Source organism: Castanea sativa, chromosome 6 (assembly GCF_040712315.1).
Source record: "Castanea sativa cultivar Marrone di Chiusa Pesio chromosome 6, ASM4071231v1".
In the NCBI taxonomy this organism is placed as follows: Eukaryota; Viridiplantae; Streptophyta; class Magnoliopsida; order Fagales; family Fagaceae; genus Castanea; species Castanea sativa.
In genome coordinates, this window is record NC_134018.1 from 28,665,305 (window position 1) to 28,688,914 (window position 23,610).

Below are 23,610 nucleotides of genomic sequence, written 5' to 3' on the forward strand. Positions count from 1 at the left end.
TTAGTTATAGTGATATAATAATAAACCTTTATTGGAACACTGAATGGGTGCCAAGGGATGCCCAACTCTAATTATTTTAGAAGGAACAATGATCACATGTAAGTGATGTAACCAACATATTTTGGTTACAACTTACAAATGGATTAATTTATGGGTTTTATATTGATACAGGTTGAGGAAAGATGTTCAAAACGCTTTTAAATAAATTAGTTATGCCAGCGTTGGCTCAAATGATAGATGCAATGAAAGGTAATACTCGAAGTGTGTATAATCTATAGTTAGAGAAGAATTAATTACGTAAAAATTTCTTTGCACTACATCAGCTAGAACAGAGGGGAGTTGCGTTAATTTGTTTTGGCAGAACATACTTCTTAGAATGATCTAGAATATATTTATATTCTTCAAGTTGCTTATAATTTCGTTAATATATATTAACCTCTTCACATGTTCTATGCGCTTATCAAGATGGGCCTTTTCTTTTCTTTTAATTTTATTTTATAGTAATAAAAATAACATTTTTAAGTTGTTACTGTACATAAATAATTATAGTTTAAGACTGTAAATATAAAATGTGTCTTAATGACATTAGGGTTTTTTGTTGTGCAACTATATAGGCGTACAAAACAAAAACTCAATTTGTGAGGAAAACAAAAATTGTTCTCAAAATTTAATTTGTGAAGAAAACTAAAAACATGCAAAATGTTATTTTTAGTTTCTAATTTTCAAAAGTCAATGAAAATAGGCGTCTGATTTCATGAATCTGTCTTATTTAATGAGTTAGCACTAGAGTTTAAATCCTAGTAACAATATATTTCGGTATTTTTTTTTCCTTCAAAAAACTATTTTTTAAATTTTAACTAACCAAACATGTTTTTTATTTCAAAAATACAAAAAAAAAATTGTTATTTTTTTATACTCCCAAAAATAAAATTTTGAAAATAGAGAATAAAAACTATTACCAAAGATTATCTTAGTTTTTCATATGAGAATACATTCATATGCTTTTTCCTTCATCATTCAATTTAAATAGATCCATTAGCTATTTATTTTTATGAACATTGAATTTTTCTAGCATTTCATTCTTTTTTTTAAAATACAAAATAGAATTTCTACTCTAACTTACTCTAAGTGTATATGTGTGTAAAGTTCCTTCCTGGAGACTTGAACCCCGGCCCTTGCCCTTCACACTCCACAAGCATTTATACCTGTGGAGTGACTATCGCATCAAGAATATACGGTGGTTCTAGCATTTCATTCTAGGCAGTGAGAAATGCATCTTTATCATCATGCCGCTAATAAATGCTAAGAATCTTGGTTAAATTGAGATTCACTTTTAATGAATGACCCAAGTGTTTATTAGCATTATGCCACATGTGCGAACTACGTAATGCATGATATGTTCAAGCATGACTAAAATGACATTTTTATCTTAATTAAAAAAAAAAAGGTTTCTTTTCGGATATTGCTTCAAGGATGGTCTTAAATAACCATACAAAAAATTCAATTATTTCATCGTATAAAAGTGTAACTCCAAATATTATAATTTCTTTATGGTGATTGAGTCCCAAAAATACACCAAGTGGTCTTGCATCTCAATTTGTATATGTAGTATCAAACGTTATTACATAAGCAAAGTGATTATAGTTAATGACCATTCTTGCATTAGCCCAGATTATATTAGTGATCAACTCTTTACAATCCAACTTAATAGCATAAGAATATGATGGGTTTTCCTTAAGTTGATGACTGAAAGTTCTTTCCAACCTAACATCTTCCCCATACTTTAAGGCTCTTTGTTGCTTATTAGTATTACTTAAATAATTATTGTGATCTTGCTTGGTAAAATCGAGGTTATCATTTCCATTGAGTTGCATACTAATTATCCCATTTTATAAATTATCCTATTTTACTATTTTAAAAACTACTTTATTTATTATACCATGCCATTTTACACCACTCCTAAGAGCATCTCCAATGGTGTAGCTAAAAGCAAAATAATAGCCATAATAGAGAATGAGACCAAAAAAATGGTCTCCAATAGATTCTCTAAATCCTGAATTTTTTTTGCCTCATGAACTGTAGCTCATCAAATCTAATGGGCTACCGTACATTAGCAATTGAATTTTTTTGATTAAAAAATTATACAAGCTTTCTCTCTCCTCCGGATTTCTTTTTTTCTCTCATCTCCGTTACTTCTTTTCTTTTCTTTTCTTTTTTCTCTCATCTCTGTTGCTTCTTTTTTTCTCTAATCTCCGTTGCTTCTTTTCTTTTTTTCTCTCATCTCCGTTGCTTCTTTTTTTTCTCTCATTCTCTCTATTGCTTCTCAAAGAGAGAGAGAGAGAGAGAGCTGGAAAAAAGAAGAAGAGAGAATGAGTTGTTGGATCTGGAATGATCTTGAATGTGAGGGAGAAAAAGAAAAAGAAAGAAAGAAAGGGTGGGGTGGGTAGAGATAGGTGGACACGTGTGTGGAGGAAAAACGAGAAAAAAGAAAATGAAAAAAAGAAATGAAAACATGGGTGGATGAGATTGAATTGAATGAAAGGAAAAAGAATATAAAAAATAAAAATTCTTAATTGAGAAATGCTACTACAATATTTTCACAATAAATTTTAAGTAATAGATTGTTATTAGTTAATATTGGTGAGTAAAAAAATAATTTCAGCAGTGGGTTCAAATTAGAACTAGTAATAACTTTCCACATAAGATTTTGATGTGATTCTTGTGAAAGTATTGCGAAAAATGTTGTGAATATAACACTTTTCATTGAAAAATATAATTGTTGAGAATGAATATAAGAAGAATAAATGATGATAAAAAAAGAATAAAGAATGAATGAAGAAACAATATTTAAATGAGATAGAGAATGAGATAGAGAATCTGTTGGAAAGTGTATTTGTAAAAGTGAGTAGCTAAAAGGTAAAAATCTGTTCATTCTCCAAATAGTACAAAAATTTGAAGAATATGCTAGATATGCTCTAACATCTCAAACTTTTTTTTTTGCCATTCTATTTGACTATTCTTTTTTTACTATTTCTCTCTCTTCCTCTTTCTCTCTCTTCCTTAAAGTAACCACCACCTTCACCATGCCAAATTGCCAACACCACGCCAGAACAACCGTACAACAACACAATCATCACAGAAACCCTCCACCACCATGGAAACACAACACCACCATCAATCACCCATCCCTACCACCACGAAAACCCTCCACCACCACAAACAAAAAATACGGAGAAACCCACCCCATACTACCAACAGGCAAACCCCACCTCCATCACCATCAATCACCTACCAGCACCACCACATCAGTCACAACCCCAACCACAACCACACCACTAGGGGAAAAAAACATCCACTACCAAAATTCAACCACCACAACCCATCAACCACAACCACAACCACAATCCCCACCATCAACAACACAAACACCACCTATACCCAAATTAACTCAACCAAACCATGACCATTAGGACCTCCACAGCCAAAACCCGTCACCAAAACCGATTAGCAAGCAAACCTATCACCACCCACAACCAAATCTGATTAGTAAACCCACGAACACACCACCGCAAACGACCATACCCATGCCAATCTCACAACTAGAACCACAACAACCCTTTACTACACCGATTTCACCACAAAAAATCACCCAGAAAAACACCACCACTGCTGTGAGAGAGGGAGTGCGGAGTGAAGGAGATCTCAACATCATCAAAATCACTTTCTCGCTCATCCAATGGTTGCTTGTCTTGAAATTCAAGCTCATGCCTTCATCGGAGCATGCTTCGGCCAATAACGACGCCTGAAGAATGAGGGAGACGAGAGTGAGTCAGAGAGTAAGAGAGGGGGAGAAGAGAGATCAGAGATGAAGGGAAGAGAGATTTGAGAAAGAAAAGGAGACCACCAGAATAGAGAGAGAGAGAGAGAGAGAGAGAGAGAGAGAGAGAGAATAAAAGTGATTAAAAAACAAGATACAATAGTCTACAGTAATTTCTATAAGAGCAGCCACATCAGCTCTTTTATAGTCTTCTAAAATAGAAAAAGGTACTAATTTTATACATTTTGAGTAAAAAAACACCCACATTAGTGGGTGTAAAAATATATAAATATACACATTAGCTACAGTGAGCATCCACATCAGTATGTGCAAAAAACTTTTCCATTTGCACATCTAAAACATACTTTTTCTATTTTACACACCTATTTTTACAAAATACCCACATTAGTTTGTCTATTATACACATTTATTCAAATAAAATATTCATTTCTTTAACACTGTGAATAGTAACCGTGAGAATGAGGTGAGAAAGGAAATGAGAAAAAGAGAGTGAGGAGAGAGAAAAAAAGAATAAATAAATTATTTACACGGTGAACAGTAACCGTGTATATAATAACCGTGAGAAAGGAAATGAGAAAAAGAGAGTGAAGAGAGAGAAAAAAAAAAGAATTAAAAAATTATTTACACGGTGAACAGTAACGATGTATATATGCATGGTTACTGTTCATTTATAAGATCATTATGTATATTTAGACATTTTTATAAAGACTGATGTTGGAGTTTTTGGGTTAAAATGTGCAAAATTGAGCACTTTTTGTATTTTAGAAGACTATCCACAAGCTGGTGTAGTTGCTCTAACTGTGTATATTTACACGGTTACTGTAGCTCGTGTATCTATTATTTTAGTATTTGTTTCTCTCTCCTCTTAACTCTCTCAGGCTCACAGCTCTCTCTTTCGACGGAGAGAGACAATGAATTTCGACGGACGGACATTTCCCACAAAACCCAAGTAAAATAAATTCACAAAAACATAAACTTTCACCAAAATCCCCCACAATTTGTCATCAACCAAACAAACCCAGAAAAAAAAAGGACCCAACAAAACAAATTTAGAAACTTTTTTTTGTATACCAGCGCAAGTCTTCTCCTTCATGAGCTTGTAGATGAGCACGGAGATTCCTATGAAGTGTACAGCCTCGGCAACTACAAAAAGGTTGTCGTGGTCGTGTACGATGAATCGGAGAAGAACCAGGCCACTGATCTCACTCTCGCCGATCCCACTCACCGTCGATACGATCTTAATAGGCAAACCACGACGCATGAGACCCAGAAACGACATCGTGGCGGAGCTCTCAAGGACATGATGTGTGGGTTTGGCGGAAGCGACAGTAATTAGGTATTGATTCGTGGGATTTGATCGGGGCTATTGATCGGGTTGTGGTGGGTTTTGATGGGTATTGATCCGTGGGTATTGATCAGGTTGATGGTGGCTGGGATTTTGATGGGTGGGTTGATTGGAGGTATTGCATAGGAAACCCAGGTTACAAAAGTTTTGCAATATTTTATTTAAATAAATGTGTATAATAGACAAACTGATGTGAGTGTTTTGTAAAAATGAGAGTGCAAAAGAGAAAAAGTAGGTTTTAGATGTGTAAATATACAAAATTTTTGCATTCATTGATGTGGATGCTCTAAGAGTACACTGCAACAAAATTGTAAAATTTTTAGATTTACAAGTCCGGGCAATGCATCATTGTTGTGCCTTGATGCTAATATATACCAACATATGACATATGGAAGATCGGATGTGAATGCCCTAATAAGCTGATAAGACTCATTTAGTCTTAATCATGATTCATATGACAAATCAATATCAATAGATTGAGTTGTAGACATCCTTCGTTGTGATGGCATCATGGGTATAGTATTTAGGAGATAAAGAAGTGGATATATTCATCAATAAATTCATTTGTGCAGGGATGGAGCCAAAATTTAGAGTTTGGAGAAATAGCTTTGTTGTTGGTTGTGTGCAATGACTTCGGCCTCCGAATTTGTTGCTACTTAGTCACTTAATTGCTAGTTGTTTAAAATTTTTTAAAGGATCAAATTGTTTGATTTAAGTAAAATTGGTTGACTAGGCTTAATTTTTTTTAGTTTTACTATTAGTAATTTTTGTTGTTGTACTAATTTTTTTGGGCTTGTATATTTCTTTTTTAGATTTTAGACTTACACATTTTTTAATGGTCTTTAAAATGAGGAAAACTTTTGAACTACAAACTTCTTTACAGATTGCTTATAATGCAGGTGATGAGCCCAAATGCGAACTAATACTTCTTTACAGATTGCTTATAATGTAAGTGATGAGCCCAAATGTAAACTAATAAGAATTTGTTGTATTAACAGTTTGTAAAAATGTTATAAATTTTTTTTTTTACTATAACAATACTCTTAAAAGAATTAATGATATTTTAAGGAGGCAAAAGTGTAATTTTCTAAAACAAAATTGCTAAAATTAATACCCATATATATAATAATATTTAAAAAAAAAAATTGGGTTGGGGGGGTGCGGCGGGGGATTCCCCGAAGTCCAACGTTATGCATGAGTCTTCTTTATGTTATGATCTCACTTATCTATGTATCGAAATCCCTCATTGGCACACAGAAATCTCCTTGAAGTAAACATTTTGGTCTTTTAAAATTTATTCAAGGACTCTTTTTCTACTACTAATTAGTAGTAGAAAAAGAGTGCTTAAATGAAACCTGCTTTTCTTTCATACTCATTATAAAAATCAAATATAATATCATTAGTTTGATTCAAACTCTATCCATCAAATTTGATGGTGTAAATTGCATGGACACATTAGGAGGAACAAGTACTCATATTGAGACATTCATCCCTAACAAAAAACTGAATATAAATTATAATTTTTATCTGTCATTTATTTATTTATTTTTAAAAGAAATGATATTTACCAAGAAAACAAAATTTATAATGCTACAAAACATGGTATTGTATATAGTTTGATAATAATTATACGTGTAAGATATATTAAATAATTTTTAAGATGCAGAGATAAAAAAATTGATTTGATAAGAAATATTCCAAAAAAAAAAAAAAGAATATATGAATTTATTTTTAATTTGATTCCTTTGGTGCTTTAACCCAACCCAAATCAACAATCCTACATTTCACCTATCGAAATCAAATATTTATACCAAACACAAGACTACAAGAGTTTCACCAAAAAAAAAAAAAATATTCAACTTTGCTCACGTTTGAATTCTATTACATCTTTACCCAACCCAAACATTAACAATCTGATGATGTCGAAAATATCACCAATAAGTTGTGAGCACTCTCCAACCCGAATCAAACCTGCAAACAGAAAACAAAGAGACCTAAGAGAGAGCACCGGTGTGGTACCGGCCAAAAACCCTCCGAAGGTCAAGTTAGAATTTCTTTTCAACCCTAAAGTGATAGAGTTGAGTCAGATGTGCGTACCTTTAGTCATGGGGGTTTTGGATGTATTTATAGGGGTGTAGAGTCGGCTTTCATCCCTTGATTATCAAGCTCTTTCCTTTTATAATTAAAACTCTTTCCATTCTCATACCTTCAAAAGAATTCTTTTCCTTATGAAATTCCTTTGATTAAGGCTAACGTGTAGCGCAAGAATTCTTCGTATTTATGTTTGCGTGAATCACACTCTGGGTCATGTCAGCCCTAATCACATAGCGTGGTTTGAGGTAGCCTGGAGAGCGACGCATGAATTCTTTCTGTCCGTCTACCACCCATCCGTCCTCTTTAAGTCATATTACCCGTCACCTTACTGTAATCATACCATCCATACCGTCATATTAGTTTTACCCTTATCACAATCCTACATTTCACATATTATTCCTTCAATGCTAAACCCATCCATATAATCTAAACAAAGACATGATTGAAATTTCGCTATTGCTTTGTTTATGGGGTGGCCAAAGAGGAGTGCATATAGAAATAGAGCTGCGGTTTTGTGTTATAAAACCTGGCATCCCTAACAATAACTCATTTGATATATTAATTTGTCCCCTCCTGAATGTGAGCCATATGTTTCTCTCTGTGTTTTTTTTGTTTTCTAAGTTGAGTTAAAGCCAGTTTTGTTAAATTTTCTATTAAGTCAAGTTAAAGGCTTTTAAATGAATTGTCATATTCCAAACTCTTGATTTCTTTCAAATGAATCGTGACCTTAAAAGTATACATAAAAATGAAATAGAGAAGATTCTAGATTCATGGTTTACTAAGGTTTTGGTTGGTCACTTTACTGTGAGATAAAGAATAGTTTATACTTATTTTGTTTTCCTATAATTATTAAAATATTTTTCCTATTAAAATCGGCATCATTTTGGGACTTGTCAATAGCAAATTAGAAAGTCTACTGCCTCCAATATTTTCACAGAAAAAAATCCCACCATGGTTTTATATTTGTGTTGTGGTGGGGTCTAACGAGATGAATGTGTTAAGAGTGCGATTTAAAAAAAAAAAAAAAAATAGTGGCAATTATATTGTGTATGTTTAGGTACAAAAACATTTAATAAAATTTATTTAAAAATTATAAATATACATATATAAAAGGTATATTCATTATAATTTTTGAATATATTCAACAAATGACTAATTTATTCATCACTTATGTAATAATATTTAATAAGCTAACTAAATAAATCAAACTAGCATGTGTTTCTAACATACACATTCAAATTGCTTAAATTTAAACTGATAATATTTACAAATGACCCAAAAATAATAATTTATTTTCATCATATTCATCATATTGCCTAATCAACCCTATCATCATGTTTATCATTTTGCAAACTTATTTCCTTGCTAAAATTTTCTTCATCGTTATTAACATTTACTATCTCTTCTCATTCTTTTTATTTTAATAATTTTTTAAAAAATATTTCTTCTTGGCATTCCAGTTTCTTGGACATATAATAATAATGACAAAAATAAAAAATAAATATATTTTCAATTAATATCTATTCATAGAATAGAAAATAAATTTGTAGATTTTAAAGTGAAGTGTAAGTGAGTACTACGTAGTCCAAATTTTGTAGAAGAAAGAGAGAAAAACAAAAGTTATGAATATGATATTTTATTAAGCTCAATTAAATAACCTAATAATTGTGTTAAAAACAAGTCTAACAACTTGTTAGATTCAAATAAAAGTACAAATTTTGACAATAAAACTCATTTAAAAGCATTTATTTATGTATTGTACAATACATAGATTTTTTTGATATGACATGATTCATACAATTTATGAACACTTACAATACATTGATATGATATGAAACCTTTTACACATGATATGATATATATCATACAATACGTGATATGGATTGCGTATTGTACAATACTAACAACTATGCTCATATCAATGTGTTAAATTGTCAAGGGTGCAAATGGTTTATTGGAATTTTTTTTTAAAAAAAAATCCAAAAGGCGGAGTGCTCATAAAAGAGTTTCATAAAATAACAAACTAAGTTGGCCTACAAACCAACGGTTACAAACTCTCCTTATTTTTTTTTTTATAAGATGTAAATTTTGACAAATCCACCATTAAATTACACTTTCTTATTAAATCTTTTGTGCTTGTAAAAGTTCAAGAAAATCAAAGATCTATATCTATGTTATCAATCAACTGTTTAGTTTTCAAGTTTTTAGTCTTAAATTATGCATAAAAATAAGTTTATGGATCAAATAGTAAATAATATCTAATCTGAATGAAATTAGACATGCATGCTGAGAACATAAATAACATGCAATCCAACGAGTAGATTTTTAAAATATATAAATATGATAATTTTTTAGTGGGACTTTGCATCCATTGCCTACAAACTTTGTAGGCAAACTTTGTTCTATAATAATTTTTCTAAAGTTTGAAATGTGTTTGGTTTGACAGATTTTGATTTCAAGAAAATATTTTACGCATTTGTGGGTGTTTGGGGTGATTGAAAATGTTAATCAATCCGGTTGATTGTAAAATACTGGCACTTATGATGGAAATTGGTTTACGCTTTTATATTTTATAAAAAAAATTTCGCATCACCCAAAACTCATCAACAATTTTTTTTTTATAACACACAAACATACAACAACACTCCAACTCCAAAACTGCTAGCGGCAGTTAGAGTCGCGGAGCTGATCAACAAAACTTCTACCCACCACTGTCAGCCACCCAATCGCCCCCTACTAATTAACGTCTCCAATCTCAGGTTGTCAACCACCGCTATTGCTAGTCTCTGCCACTGCTAGTTGCGGGTCTCCACCACCATTGGTCATTGGCCGCCGGTTTTCCGTCGCATTTTCCTTAACACAACCAAATACTTGAAAATATTTTTGGGAATATTTGTTGGAGCGCAACCAAATACTTGAAAATATTCACTTGAAATTAGTTGTGGTCCAAAAATATTTTCTGTCAAACCAAACATAGCCAAAGTAAAAAAGAAAGAGGGCAAAATCCAGTTAACACCCTTGAGATTTTAACTAATGCCAATTAGGTCTAAAACTTTTTCAATTTGACAAACTTAGTCCTAAACCCAACTTGGATCTTAAATCGTTACTTATTTTTCTCATCTCTCTCATTGTGATTTGGGACCAAGTTGATTAATTTTGGATTTAGCTGATATTAGTCCAAACCTCCGCCACCATTGGTTGTCGACCGTCGGTTTTCCATAGCATTTTCCTAAACACAATCAAATACTTGTAAATATTTTCATTTGAAACTATTTTTTGGCCCCAAAATATTTTATGTCAGGCCAAACATAGCCAGAGTAAAAAAAATGATAAAATTCAATTAATACCTTTGACGTTTGAACTAATGCTAGCCTTTTTAAAAGTGACAAACCTGGTCGTAAACCCAACTTAAAACTTAAACCATTACAAGAGAATTAGGGTATATTTAGTTGTGTTGTTTAAATAATAATTATCGTTATTTAAATAACACAACACATATTTCTACAACATTTTTTTATTTACACGTATTTTCATAATATTTAAATAATGTTACTGGAACAGCATTACCAAATAGCCCTCCTTAAGTTGGTAAGTATGTAGTTAAAAAAGAAAAAAGAAGAAGAAAGTGTTAAAAAGGTAGCCTCGTTCTGAAACGGCAGTCGTTTTGGGGAGAACAAAACAGTAGCGAAGAGGCAAAGAGTAAAGATTGGCGTTCAGATCAATCGGTGTGGGAGACAGAGAGTTAGACAGAGAGAGCAGTCAGTGTGGTGTGGGGGAGTGTTAGATAACAAGGAAAAAATGGAGAAAAAGAGAGTGAGTTTGGAAGGAAAGAAGGTGATAATGGTACCGTACATGGAGGCACACGTACCAAAGTACCATGAGTGGATGCAAGACCCGGCTCTCCTTCAAGCCACTGCCTCTGAACCCCTCACCCTTCAACAGGAGTTCCAGATGCAGCTGACCTGGACCCAAGACCCCAACAGTTCTCTCTCTTTCTCTCTCTCTCTCTCTCTCCCCCTTTGTGTGTGTGTGTCATATTTGATCTCTCTGTGCATCGACTCAAATTTTTGATGAATGATTAAGGTTTTGGATATGGTTTTCTAAAATTTTCAGTTGGGTTTGTTCAGTTTTGATTGTACATGCATATATGTATCTGCTTGTGGCACCAACTAAAATTGGAAGTGGGTTTTGCAGAGCAGACTTTCATTGTATTGGATAGGGAGATGGTTGTTGGAGAGTTCATTCATGGAGATCCCCATGTTGAAGGTCAGTTAATCAATAACCCGTAGTTCGTTTGCTGAGAAAATTGCGGTCGGAAAATAATAATAATAATCTGCAGGATACAAGGTCTTTTTAAATAAGCAGAATTAATTTATCTTCCCATATACAAATATAGGAAAATTCACTTGAACTCTAAATAGCTTGTTTCCATGATAAGGGATTGACAGCATGCCCTTTTCCAGCCATGGTCGGTGATGTGAACTTATACATGAACAACTTCGATGATCCCAATATGGCAGAGATTGAGATAATGATAGCTGAACCCAAAAGGTACACTTACCCTTACTTTTGGGGATAAACTTTCAAATGAGCTCTAGCTCTTTTGGGAACCTGAGGTTGTGGGCTCAAGACCCATCAGGTGTGTGTAACTTACCAATTAACATAAGTAAACAAAAATTCTGATGATAAACAGATTTTCATTTAGTGGTGGACGATTGTGTGATTGCCAAATGCCTCTTTTCATTATTTTTTATTTCATTTATATGCATATTAACACTGCTTTTGCTGGGATTTGGGCTTCATTCATTTTGCATATTGTTTTTGATTCATATTCAATTTTACAAAAGGGAAGCTGTGAATATAACATATGCGTATAATGAATTGAGGATTGCAGCTAGTGGAGTGTGCTTATATGCATGAACTTCATATAAATGAAGTTAGTGTGTGTGTGTGTTTTTCGTGATGAGCTTGGGGTTATGCATATGAATTTCATATACATATAGTTATATGAACTACATTCACACATTCTATTCTTATACTTATTACAGAAAAATAGGGAGGGATGGGGGTAAATTACATCAACCTCCCTTCAGGTTTCAAGAAATGACACTGCCTTGAAACTATTGAAAAATAGTACTTAATCCCTTGAGGTTTGTAATGAAGTTAATAGATAAGTCCTTACACTCTGACTCCATTACTTACTTTAGCAGAATAGTTCAAAAAATGATTCCTACTCAAACTAACTTTACTCTGAACTATGATTAAATCTAACCCTTAAACTTTCTTACTCCTAGGATTCTCTCTCTTCTATTTCAACCCCACTATGCACTTAAAAGTTGTTGGTTCAGTCTTAATTATAAGTGTGCATTTGACATTAGCTTATTTAATTAGCTTTTTGCTGAAAGTTTGTTAAAGTGAGAAAAAGTAAGGTTTTAAAAAGCTGTACATAAAAGCTAAAAGCTAGCAAGTAAGCTGGACACAAACAGACACTAAGTTTAACAATGAGAGCAATCTGGCAATTTTCAGATTTTCTGGAACTCGCTGTCTGTCATTGGCTGTGGGAAAGGACCATGAGTATTATTCAAAGTTTTGAGTCTTCTTTTTTTAATATTTGGTTTGTTTCCTTTGTTATTAGGAGTCCTAATCTTTGTAGTAATAGGTTATTTAAGTCTTCTAGTCTTTCGACTAGAAAAAGGTTTAGAAATAGCTTGTATAAAGTCTTTGTTGTAGTCAATAAGACTCATAGAGTTCTTGAATTTAATAAAATTCAAGCAATATATTTTAAGTTATGAGTGTGTGATTGCCTTGGGTTTATCTTTCTTTGTTTTAATTCTATTCATTGGTTTATCCATAAGAAGCCATCAAATTTCTTCAAATCCAATCTTTTTATTACCTAAGTTTAACCCTACCTAAACCCTTAGACATCAAAGTGTATTCAAGAAACCTTCAAGATCTCATCAAGAACAGTGATGATTCCTAAAGATTCTACATCAAATTTGGTAGCAGAGCCTATTAAGTCCTCTATCCTGTATCAGCTGGTATCAAAGCCCACTTAAATGTTTGTATTGCATCAGTTTGGTATTAGAGCAGGTTTTGCCATGATGTTTCCACACCATGGGAGATAATATACAAGTGGATTGACTTGCTAGATTGCTAGAACAGCTAAAGTGCCACAAAAGGAAGTTGGAAAGCCACAACAGGATGCTGACAAATCAGAATAACTTTCTAGAATGGTAGAACAGCTAGAGGAGCAAGTAGTAGACTCTAAATGGAAAGTTCAAGAGTCAGAAAATATTCAAAAAATCCTAGACAGCCGGAAAACAAGCAAAAGAACCTAATGAGCTAGCTGAAGTGCCAAGACAACTTGAAGATGAGTCAAAACAAACGATTTGAAAGTTTAATGGAGGAAAGTTTTGAAACTCTCGAATGTGGAGAAATAATTTGAAAAACCAGCTACTATTTAACTATTGTTGTGCCAAATACATCTTAGCAAGCTACGCATATTTTTCTATAACAAGCTAAAGCTAAAACAAAAGAAGATATCATCGTGAAAGAAAAGATAAAAGAGATGGAGAAGCTTTTTCCAATACTTCAACATGTTCATAAAAAGTAAGGATGTGTCACTTGCACTGATGGTTCCCATTATTAAATTTGTAATTCCTAAAATGTTTAATCCCACTAGAGAAAAAGATGTTCCACTGTCATCATGATTTTAAGGAACAAAGAAAAGAAAGGAAACTCAAATTCAACCCTTTTATCATATGTCAAGGATGCTGGTGATTTTATAATTGGTTGCAATTATTGAAGGGCAAAATGGTGATTTCATTAATAAGGTAAAGGTAACATAGAACCCTTACTTTAACCAAGGGCAAGTTTGTCCCCCCCCACCCCCTAAAAAAAAAAAATGTATTGTCCTGACAAAGTTAGGTTAAACATTGGTTTTAATGTTGAATGTCAGTTCTCTAATAGTTAGAGGGCGTGTTGTTTCTTAATTCCTCAAGGGAGGTTGGTGTGAGGACATTTTTATAGCCTTTAACTTCCCTTCAGTGATTATCACTATTTGTGTTAGAGATTTAATAATCATGATTGTAGTTATTATCTTGTCTATGCAAGTCAAATTCTCAAGGTTTTAGAAACACAAATGTCATCCAAGTATACGTAGATCCAGTCTTATGATCATAGCAGATACAGCTATAGATGGGGAAGCAGAATTTGCTATATTAGCCTTTTGGGCCATTGGCTGGCTCCAAAATAGCATCACTTCAAATTTGTGTTTTGGATTGACCCTTCTACATTAACCCAGACCAGATCATCAACTAGTGATTTAACAACTCAGCTACTTTTTGACTGAAATGAATGCTAAACTTCATCTTGCTCAATTTTCTTTTTGATTGACTGTGAACTTTATAAACTCCTTTACCTATTAAAAAAAGGGGAAAAAGCTTAATTACTTTCCTATACTATAATATAGTTCTCAAGCTTATATCTTATCATTTTTCTCTTGCTAGCATAGTCGTGGGAAAGGACTTGGAAAGGAATCTGTCTTGTTAATGGTGAACTTTGCAGTTGAGAGCTTAGGGATACACATCTTCCGCGCTAAAATTGGGGAATCAAATGGAGCATCTCTTACCTTGTTCCGGAAATTGGTCTCTCTCTCTCTCTCTCTCTCTCTCTCTGAAGCATGCTTTTAATTTTATATCTACACATTCATGCAATGCTGGCCATTCGTTTGAACAAAATTTCCCTTGCTCTTGCCTACATATGAATTAGTACACATGTAATTAGAATTGATATCAGTTTGGTGTTGAGAGCATTTTTTGCACTGAACCAATGCTGTCAGTTTTGCAATATTTGGGAACAACATTGAACTGTTAGGAAGGACAACCGGACTGGGCTGACAGAACTTCAGTTGGTTCGATAAGGTTTTCTGGTTTCCTCTAATTTTCTCATCAATTTAATGGATCAAAGAAATCACTCCTCATTCAATCTGTTGAACATTGAAACCCTGGATTACTATAAATTAGAAAGAAGATAGTTTTCACTCATATCGATCGCCACCACTACCACTGAAATAGGGAAAAAAGAAAAAAAGAAAAAAAGAAAGTAAAACCTGAGCATGATACAAAATAATGAGAGAGAAAGAGAGTGGGGGAGAGAGAGGGTACAGCAAAGTCAGAGTAATGTATGTTACCTTGAGCCAAAGCAAACATCCCGTAGAGAAGCAGAAGCCCAAGACCTATCATTACAATTCTCAAACCCCTGATTTCATACTTGAAGTAACGTCCATGTTGGCTCATTGTACTCTATTTAATATGAAATTTGGCTCATTGTACTCCCTTGACGTTCATATGAGAGTGAGAGAGAGAGAGGCTTAACGTCCATGTTTGGGGGGGTGGGGGGGAAGGGTTGTGATGCTAGGAGAAATGAGAAGTAAGATTAAGGTTTTGGAATGTTAATATATAAGGTCTATGCCAGCACCTGTGTGTGGGGGGGGGGGGGGGGGTGTCAAACCAAGGACTCTTGATTAGGATACTGGTGACAGAACCACTGAAATATAGGAGAAGGTACTCATGAGTGGGGTATATTGTCCTCCCTCTCACTTTGTAGGGAGGATGCATATATCCCATGCATGAGATAATTATTGAGGATATAAGTGCTATGGTTATAAAATAAAAATACACACACACACACACATATATATATATATCAGTTGGTGTTGGCATAAAGAATTCCAGTAATGATACCAAAAACGAATTTTTGTGATTTTGAGAACCAATACCCAAAAAAGGCCAAAACCAAAAATTCTGGTAGGGTTTTTTTTTTTTTTTTTTTTTTTTAATTTTTAATTTTTTATATTTATAAACACCCATATGTACTTACATGGTCTGCATTTTATCCATCCTCACCCCCAACACTTTTCTTGTTTGTGTGCACGACAGATGACACTTGCATTTATGCTTTGTCCTTAACTAAACTCAATTGTGATTGGTGTAGGGATTCAAAGAGGCTTCTTATAGTGAAATCTTTAAAGAGGTAAGATTTTCGATCCTTACAAACACCAGTACACATAACTGTGCAGTTGTGTAATTGTATTGGCTTATAAAGAAGTTAAATAGACTACAACCAGATCATTTATATCACCAAATGTTTATGCGTGCATTTTTTGTCATTGGCTTATGAAGAAGTAGAAGCTGCTTGATTCTTGATATTAATGTAAGGAAATATTCTTCCCCCAGCATCAACCTTGTACTGGTGCAGGCCTGGTTACAATGGAATTTCTACACAGTTGAGCTTACGGATTATCTGGCTGCTCCAGCCAGTTTAGTATATAATTCTTAGTAATTTTACGTCATGTTAGTTTGGTAAATAGTTCGGGATCCTGTTATCTAATGGGTTGGATTTATCTAATCTGATGAAATCAGCTTAATTGGATTATTTTGACATTCAATTTTATCAAATTATACAGATAGATGAAGAGGAAAACTATTTGGAGAGTAAAGGCCCCTAGGCGAGTTTCTTTTTTTGTTTGGTGTGTAGCTTGGAATAAGATCCTAACGGGAGACAATCTGAGATTGAGGAGATTGGTTTTTGTGGATTGGTGCATTATGTGCCGTCATTGTGGAGAGACGGTAGATCTCCTTCTTCTTCATTGTGAGGTGGCCTATCGGTTATGGAGCTTTGTTTTTATAACTTTTGGCTTGGCTTGGGTTATGCCTAGTTCGATTCCAGACTTGCTTTTTGGATGGTGGAATTGGTTGGGGAAGCATTCGTCTCAGATCTGGAATTTAGTCCCGTTGTGCATCCTTTGGTGTATTTGGAAGGAGCGGAACCAGAGGACTTTTGAGGACTTGGATAGCTCTAGTGATCAGTTGCTTGCTTCTTTTTGTGGAACTCTATTTGATTGGTCTCGGGCGTGGGGACTCACGTCTAGTGATTCCCTCCCCTCTTTTCTTTGTTCCCTTCTCCCATTGTAATTTCTTTGTTGTTTGGTTTTCTCTCTTGTTTCTCTTTGTTTTCTTTTTCTTGTATTTCTGGGTTGCTATGTGTTTTTCAGGCATAGAGTAACCTTCGTATATATATCATTATTACTTATCAAAAAAAAAAAAACTATTAAGGAAAATTCTAAGGGAAAAAAATTGTCCAAACTGGTTGATTGACAGTTACTAGGAAAGTTATCAAATATTGAACTGGATCTATGTGGTTAGTTATGTTCTTTTCATTGTTCTAATGGGGAATAAGACTTCTATAATTATGAACAGGCTGAGCTGTAAGTTTTTGCTGAACTAGTTGCCTTATTTTTCATAAGCATCCAAGATAGCAAAATTTTACATTGGCGGAATATAGCTTTGACTGTCCTCTTCATAATCCTGCCACTTAGCGTATATTGTTCCTTATTTGACAGGTGACTTTGGAGTTACAAGTAACAAAGCCCAAACATGAGGAGCTCCTGCATTTGCTGGGTAATGTAGTTACTCATGCATAACTTTATCTGTGTAGACCAAGCAAGTATATTGGATTAACTATGGTTTGAGGATGTCATCTCATTAGACGGCAGTTCACTTGAACGTAGGGGTTATGAACTAAAGAAGAAAGATATTTTGATAGATTATTTATGCTAGATTTGTAATTCCTGATCTTGTGGCACTTTGATTCTTTTTTTGTATAGACCAAGTGAGTTTATTGGATAAACTGAGCTTGTAAAAATCTTTTGCAAAATGTGGAGCATCCATGGATAAGAATATTTGCAAGTAGTTGATGGTGAGATGTAGTAGAATGCAGCCAGTTACATTAAAGTAGACGTCACTGAATATTCTTATATCTGCAGAGTCTACATTAACGATCATGTGATAACATGTAATTTTGGTAAGCATATTCATAGCAAAATTAAAGTATAGAAGTAGGCAAACTTGAGGACAGCCATTCTAGAGTCTAATTTTTGTTTCTACCTTGAAAGAAAATCTAGAATACCTACCGATTGAATGTTGGGGCCTGAAGTTGGATGCATCTGAGGGATATCGTTTACAACTGTACTTCCAGATTGCCAGACGTGATTAACAGTTGTTCCATTGTTTAGTGGGCTCACAACACCAAAAATAGTCATTTCATTTTTGGCATATGTTGCTGAGATGTTTGAAACCCGAAAGCTAAGAGCTGCTTGTTTCATTGAAGGGTTGTAACTGGTTATTGGTGTTGTATAAGCTGTCATAGTCCCATTAGCATTGAGAAAAGCAACAATAGCCTGCGATCCAATCATGCTTGTTCCAGTTGGATTGATTGCCCATGCAATCCATCCTGTAGAAGTCTGAGTTGCTCTGTAAGCAATCTGAATACTTCTGGTGGATGGAATGTAGTTCCAGTGCAGATGGCTCTGTAATACTGGAAGGTCAATGCAAGAATTGAATACTTGATTAGTTGAAAATGTGTAGTTTGAGCAGGTTTGAGCAGAGGAAATGTAGACTAGAGAGATGACAATGCAAATTATCAGGATGGGTGTTGAGGTCAATGCCATGGAATACTGATGAATATCTAGGAGCTTAGGATTACAATGATTTTCTGCTGTGGAAGAGGGCTTGAGGATTTGGAGTAAACTGTTGGGTCAAATAAGCTTTAATGCTGAAATATTTTCCAAAGAGTTTGAATGGAAACAAGAAATTTTTATCAAAGATGAAATTATTTGAATTTCCAGTCTTAAAAACTCAAATTTAGACAAGCATTCAATCCTTGATTTTGTAAAACCAAGCGGCTGTTTTGATAAAAGTGTAAAAGAGTTTTTCTCCTTTTTATAGAAGTGTTTAGTGAAGGATAAAATATGGTTGGAGTGTGAACTTTTGTGAATTTTTGCAATCTCAGTGTGAACTTAATGAATTGAAGTAGAATAGTCATGAGAGTTGTCTTCATTATAGCATCATGAATTCTTCATTGACATTTCTCCTATGTTGTAACTGCTTTTTTCCAACCCCATACCAATTCAACAACAAAGCCTAGTCCTAAAAAGTGGGCATAATTGTTTGATAAACCAACAAGGGATTAATGGGAACTTACTGGTGAAATGAAATACGAGTTTTTTGCTTTAGACAGAGTCTTTTTGAAACGTCGAAGTAGCATTTATTTATATATTAATCTTTAAACTTTGTTCTTCACATGAACAGCATGGGCTAGGTGCTTGTCTATGAAGCCAAAACAAAAAGTTAAGTATACAGAACGTAATAAGTAATAGAAAGCCAGTGAGACAACTTATTAATAATTTAAAAAAAAAGTCTTGTGGAGTAGAGTGGAGGAGGTAATTTTTATAGTAATAGACTAAAATCAAGGGGATGTTTGGTTTTGTTGTTTAAATAACAGTTTTCAGTATTTAAACAACAATAATACTTCTGATATGTATTTTTATAACATTCAAACACGTATTTTGATAACACTGAAAATTGAACAACAATGCTTAAAATACTGCTACCAATGGGTCCCCAAATGTGTAGGTAACTAAACTTGTTAATTGCACTGTGCTTCAACTCCATCATCCATAGTTATCAAATTCGAGGGATTAATTTCACCAGTAAATTTTGATGATTCAAATCCTATATTGGCTGTTTAAGCCTATGACCCGATTAAACCTAGTCAGTAGTCACACGCACCTGGTGGGTTTTTCTTTTTTGCTCGTTCAACGCGAATGAGTTCTTTTCTAACTTGTTCAACCCGAACAGGGTCTTTAAAACTAATCATGTACTCGAAATCACTTATCTACTTATTTTTTTTAAATTTTTATTACAAATAATTTGACATTTCGGTCTTTTAAAAGAAAAATGTTATATTAAGAAAAGAACATCTTCCATGATTTATTTACAATTATTTCCACAATTACATTTCTTAATTTATATAAAGTTATTATGAAGAAAATTACAATTTTCAAAATGGTTTAAATTATTCTCATTCAAATTTTTTTTTCAATATTTTACTTTAATTTAGTTATTTATACTTTCATCTGTGTTGAACTTCTTAACATATGCATTTATTTATTTTTATTTTTAACATTTATATGTTTTGATTGGTAAAAATTGTATCTTTTTATTATATTCCTTAATAAGTTTTTTTTTTTTAATTGAACTTAATATTCTTTCATGACTTATGATTTAGGTAAATGTTTAAATATCGACTCTCTCTATATTACCATGATTTTTTAATAGAGTTTGTGGTATGTTTTTATGTTAGAACCTTATTCGCTTTCCTCTGTGTGTGTGGTTTAAAAAATATTAATTAGATCATAAATTTTTTTTTTTTTTTTAAGTTGACTCTTCAAGTTGACATAATTGGTAGAGTATAAAATGAAACCAAAAAAATGGGATGAGAAAAGACAAAGTGTTCAGTAATTATTATTGCGTAAAGCATGCTATTATACGCTTAAATATTTTATATATATATATATATATATATATATATATATATATATATAATATGTTTTAAAATTGGTCTATCAAATTTTAACCATTTTTTATAGATTTTTTTTGTTGGGTAAAATATTGTTAATTTTTATATAAATTTTAGTTAAACATGTGGTTTGATTTGTAAATACATAAAAGTGTTAGTTAAGTTACAAGACTCTTAGCAGTGTTGTATCATTTATCTATAATTATTTTTTTAAGAAAAAAAAAAGAAAATTTGTTTAGCTAAAGTTAGCAATGTTAGTATTATCTACCTATGATTATTTATTTTTTCTAAAGAAAAAAATTAGAAAATTTATCTATATAAAACTTTATAGAATGATGTAAATATGACCGTTATTTTCGGTTGATTACCTAAACTAGAAATCCTTCTTTGAATTATCTGCAAAGATGAGAAATTTGCTCGATTTCTTATACTCTCAATTTTCTCAAATAAATTGTTTTCCCCCAATCGTACGCTTGGTTTCCTCATGTCAATTGTCAAGTTTAGGGATTGGTGGAGTTTAAAGGATGGAAGAATAAGACGAACCACCTATAACAAAAGTCAAAGGAGGCTAGGACTTTCAAAAAATTGATAATGCAATGCAAAATAGACATGGAGAAGTTAGGTGAGAATATGTGCATCGTATTGGTCTTTGGATACTTGTCAAGTTGGAGGTCTAGAAGGTTAGAGTTGAGACAATTTGGAATTTCGACTAGGTGTTTAGAATTTAGATAAGAGAAATTCGGCTTTACTTTATTAGTATTTATTTATTTATTAATAATGAGGGATATTACTAACTCAACTATTTTTGCTATTATTTTTACATATTTTATTACAATAAAGTTAAGGAAGCAACAAAATTTCACACCCCTCTTAAATTTGTCTATCAAATCATACCTAGATGTACCACAGTTTGCAATTTTAATTTTTCTATCAATGGCCAATTTATGAAGTGTTTGACAAAATTAAGAGTGTAGTAAAATGGTTGTGAACATTTATTGTGACCTTAATATTTAGGACTTTTTTTTAAAATTATTAAGACACTTGCATTTTGGATGTTGGGAGAGAGGTTTTAAAAAAAAAAAAAAAATCCCGTACATTTTGACTATCTATTAGCCATATTAGCATAATTGGATGGAAAGTTGACTAAAATACTAAATTGTTACACATTTGAAATATGAAGAATTATAATTAAATATTTGAAAATTTAGGAATTGCTCATGTCCCAATTTGAGGGACAAAAGATGTAATATGCCCTCTCTCTCTCTCTCTCTCTCTCTCTCTCTCTCTCTCTCTCTCTCTCTCTCTCTCTCTCTATATATATATATATATATATATATATATATATATATATTGATTTTACGATATCCATGGTAGATAGGTATACGAACTTTAACACTAAAATATGAAAAGGAAAACAATGGCAGAACAAAGAAAGTTAAGAAAAAAGAGAATGTACATGAAAAACCTTGTGTAAGGAATGAAAAACCACAGCAAGTGAAGGGCAAAATATCCTCCACTCTTAAAAGCTGTATAATATATGAAAAGTTTAAGGTTACACAAGGTGTTGTTCTTCCCAAAAACCTATTATTTTTGCCTTTCTTTCCTACCCGGATTTTCTACCTCTCTACCCTATTTGGTCAGCAACATTCTCCTCTTATAGTACGATGAATGTTGCTAGATGTACAATAACAGGTATCTTACTCTCATTCCTCCCCACAAACCCTAATAAAATTGTTGTACTATACCATGGGTGGAGGAGAGAAAAACCACCGCTGTCAGGGTAGTGGGATGAAAGGCGACTCTACTACATTGTGAGGGACAAGCATCGACAAGGAAAAGGAAATCATGGAAGCCGAGGGCATTGCACATGTCATTGGTAGTGGTCCAGCTTGGTACTATCCAATGAGAGGTGTTCCAAAGCCTCTAACCAATAATGACCAAATTCCCTTCCATGATAGTGCTCGGTGTCCATGCTAGATTGCGCATATCACTTCCCCCAATGGTGATCACGCCATTGGCATGAGCCAAGGGCCCAGCTTCCTTCACCTTCACTTCTCTCTTGTACCTCACGATTTGTCCACGTGATGTAACCAAGTCAGCATGTTTGCTTGCATTGGTTTGTGTAATGTACAATAGGAGTGACAATATTTGACACAACTCGCAAACACTACATGAACACAATATAAGTATTGGAGAGTTAGGGTTTAGCCTTAATAAGTTCGGGTTATAATCGGATCAACCCATAATTGACATAATAAGAAACTTGTCAACTATGGGTTGGCCCGCTTAACCCACATCAAACATTGTTATTTATTTGTGTCAACATGCATCAACCAATTTTCACACAACCTATTTAACCCATATAACAATTAAATAGTAATTTTATTTTAGATGTTATTTGTTATAGGTATTTTGATGTTATGAGTTATGACTTTGTATAAAATTTGTTGTTTATTAAATTTAAAACAATATTAATAAAGTCAAACAAGTTGAAATGGATTGCGTTTGAAGTGGGTTAAAGAAGTTGTATTTGTGTCAACTAATACAACTTGTTTAATATCAAGTGGGTTAAAATGAGTAGTGTTATATTTGTGTCAATCCAACTCAACCTATATGTTAAGCGTGTCTAGTGGGTCGTATTGTGTCAACTCTCTTCATAAACAAGTCGTGTTAAGGTCAAAGAGTCATGACATGATTTTTAATGAATTGCCACCCCTAATCCATGCACTACAAAAAAATGGGGCTATCCCAGCGTTTTCAAAACCGCTGGGATAGCCCCAAAAAGCGCTGGGATAGGGTTAAAATTCCTATCCCGGCGTTTTTTTTCCCGGCGCTTCAAACTGCCGCGCAGTGATAGTCGGTATAGGGTCGTTGGATCTATTCCAGCGTTTTTCAAAAGCGCCGGGAAAGGCAT

General features: G+C 33.3%; 2 protein-coding genes across 3 annotated transcripts; one reads left to right on the forward strand and one right to left on the reverse strand.

Annotated features, from left to right (window-relative positions):
- The first annotated feature begins 10,912 nt into the window (after window positions 1-10,912).
- On the forward strand, window positions 10,913-18,096 carry LOC142640576 (GCN5-related N-acetyltransferase 9). Of its 2 annotated transcripts, none has more exons than XM_075814738.1 (6): window positions 10,913-11,259; window positions 11,472-11,543; window positions 11,741-11,828; window positions 14,791-14,923; window positions 16,272-16,310; window positions 17,680-18,096. In XM_075814738.1, exons 1-6 carry the CDS (start codon window positions 11,076-11,078, stop codon window positions 17,758-17,760), a joined length of 597 nt encoding a protein of 198 aa, XP_075670853.1. In that variant the 5' UTR covers window positions 10,913-11,075; the 3' UTR covers window positions 17,761-18,096. The 2 variants fall into 2 exon arrangements, with proteins under 2 accessions (XP_075670853.1, XP_075670852.1); XM_075814737.1 differs by having other exon boundaries at window positions 10,958-11,259; window positions 11,726-11,828.
- Window positions 18,009-18,932, reverse strand: LOC142640577 (cytochrome b561 and DOMON domain-containing protein At5g47530-like). The gene is made up of 2 exons (XM_075814739.1): window positions 18,250-18,932; window positions 18,009-18,105 (listed from the first exon to the last, which is right to left on the reverse strand). Exons 1-2 carry the CDS (start codon window positions 18,784-18,786, stop codon window positions 18,091-18,093), a joined length of 552 nt encoding a protein of 183 aa, XP_075670854.1. The 5' UTR covers window positions 18,787-18,932; the 3' UTR covers window positions 18,009-18,090.
- Between the last annotated feature and the right edge of the window lie 4,678 nt (window positions 18,933-23,610).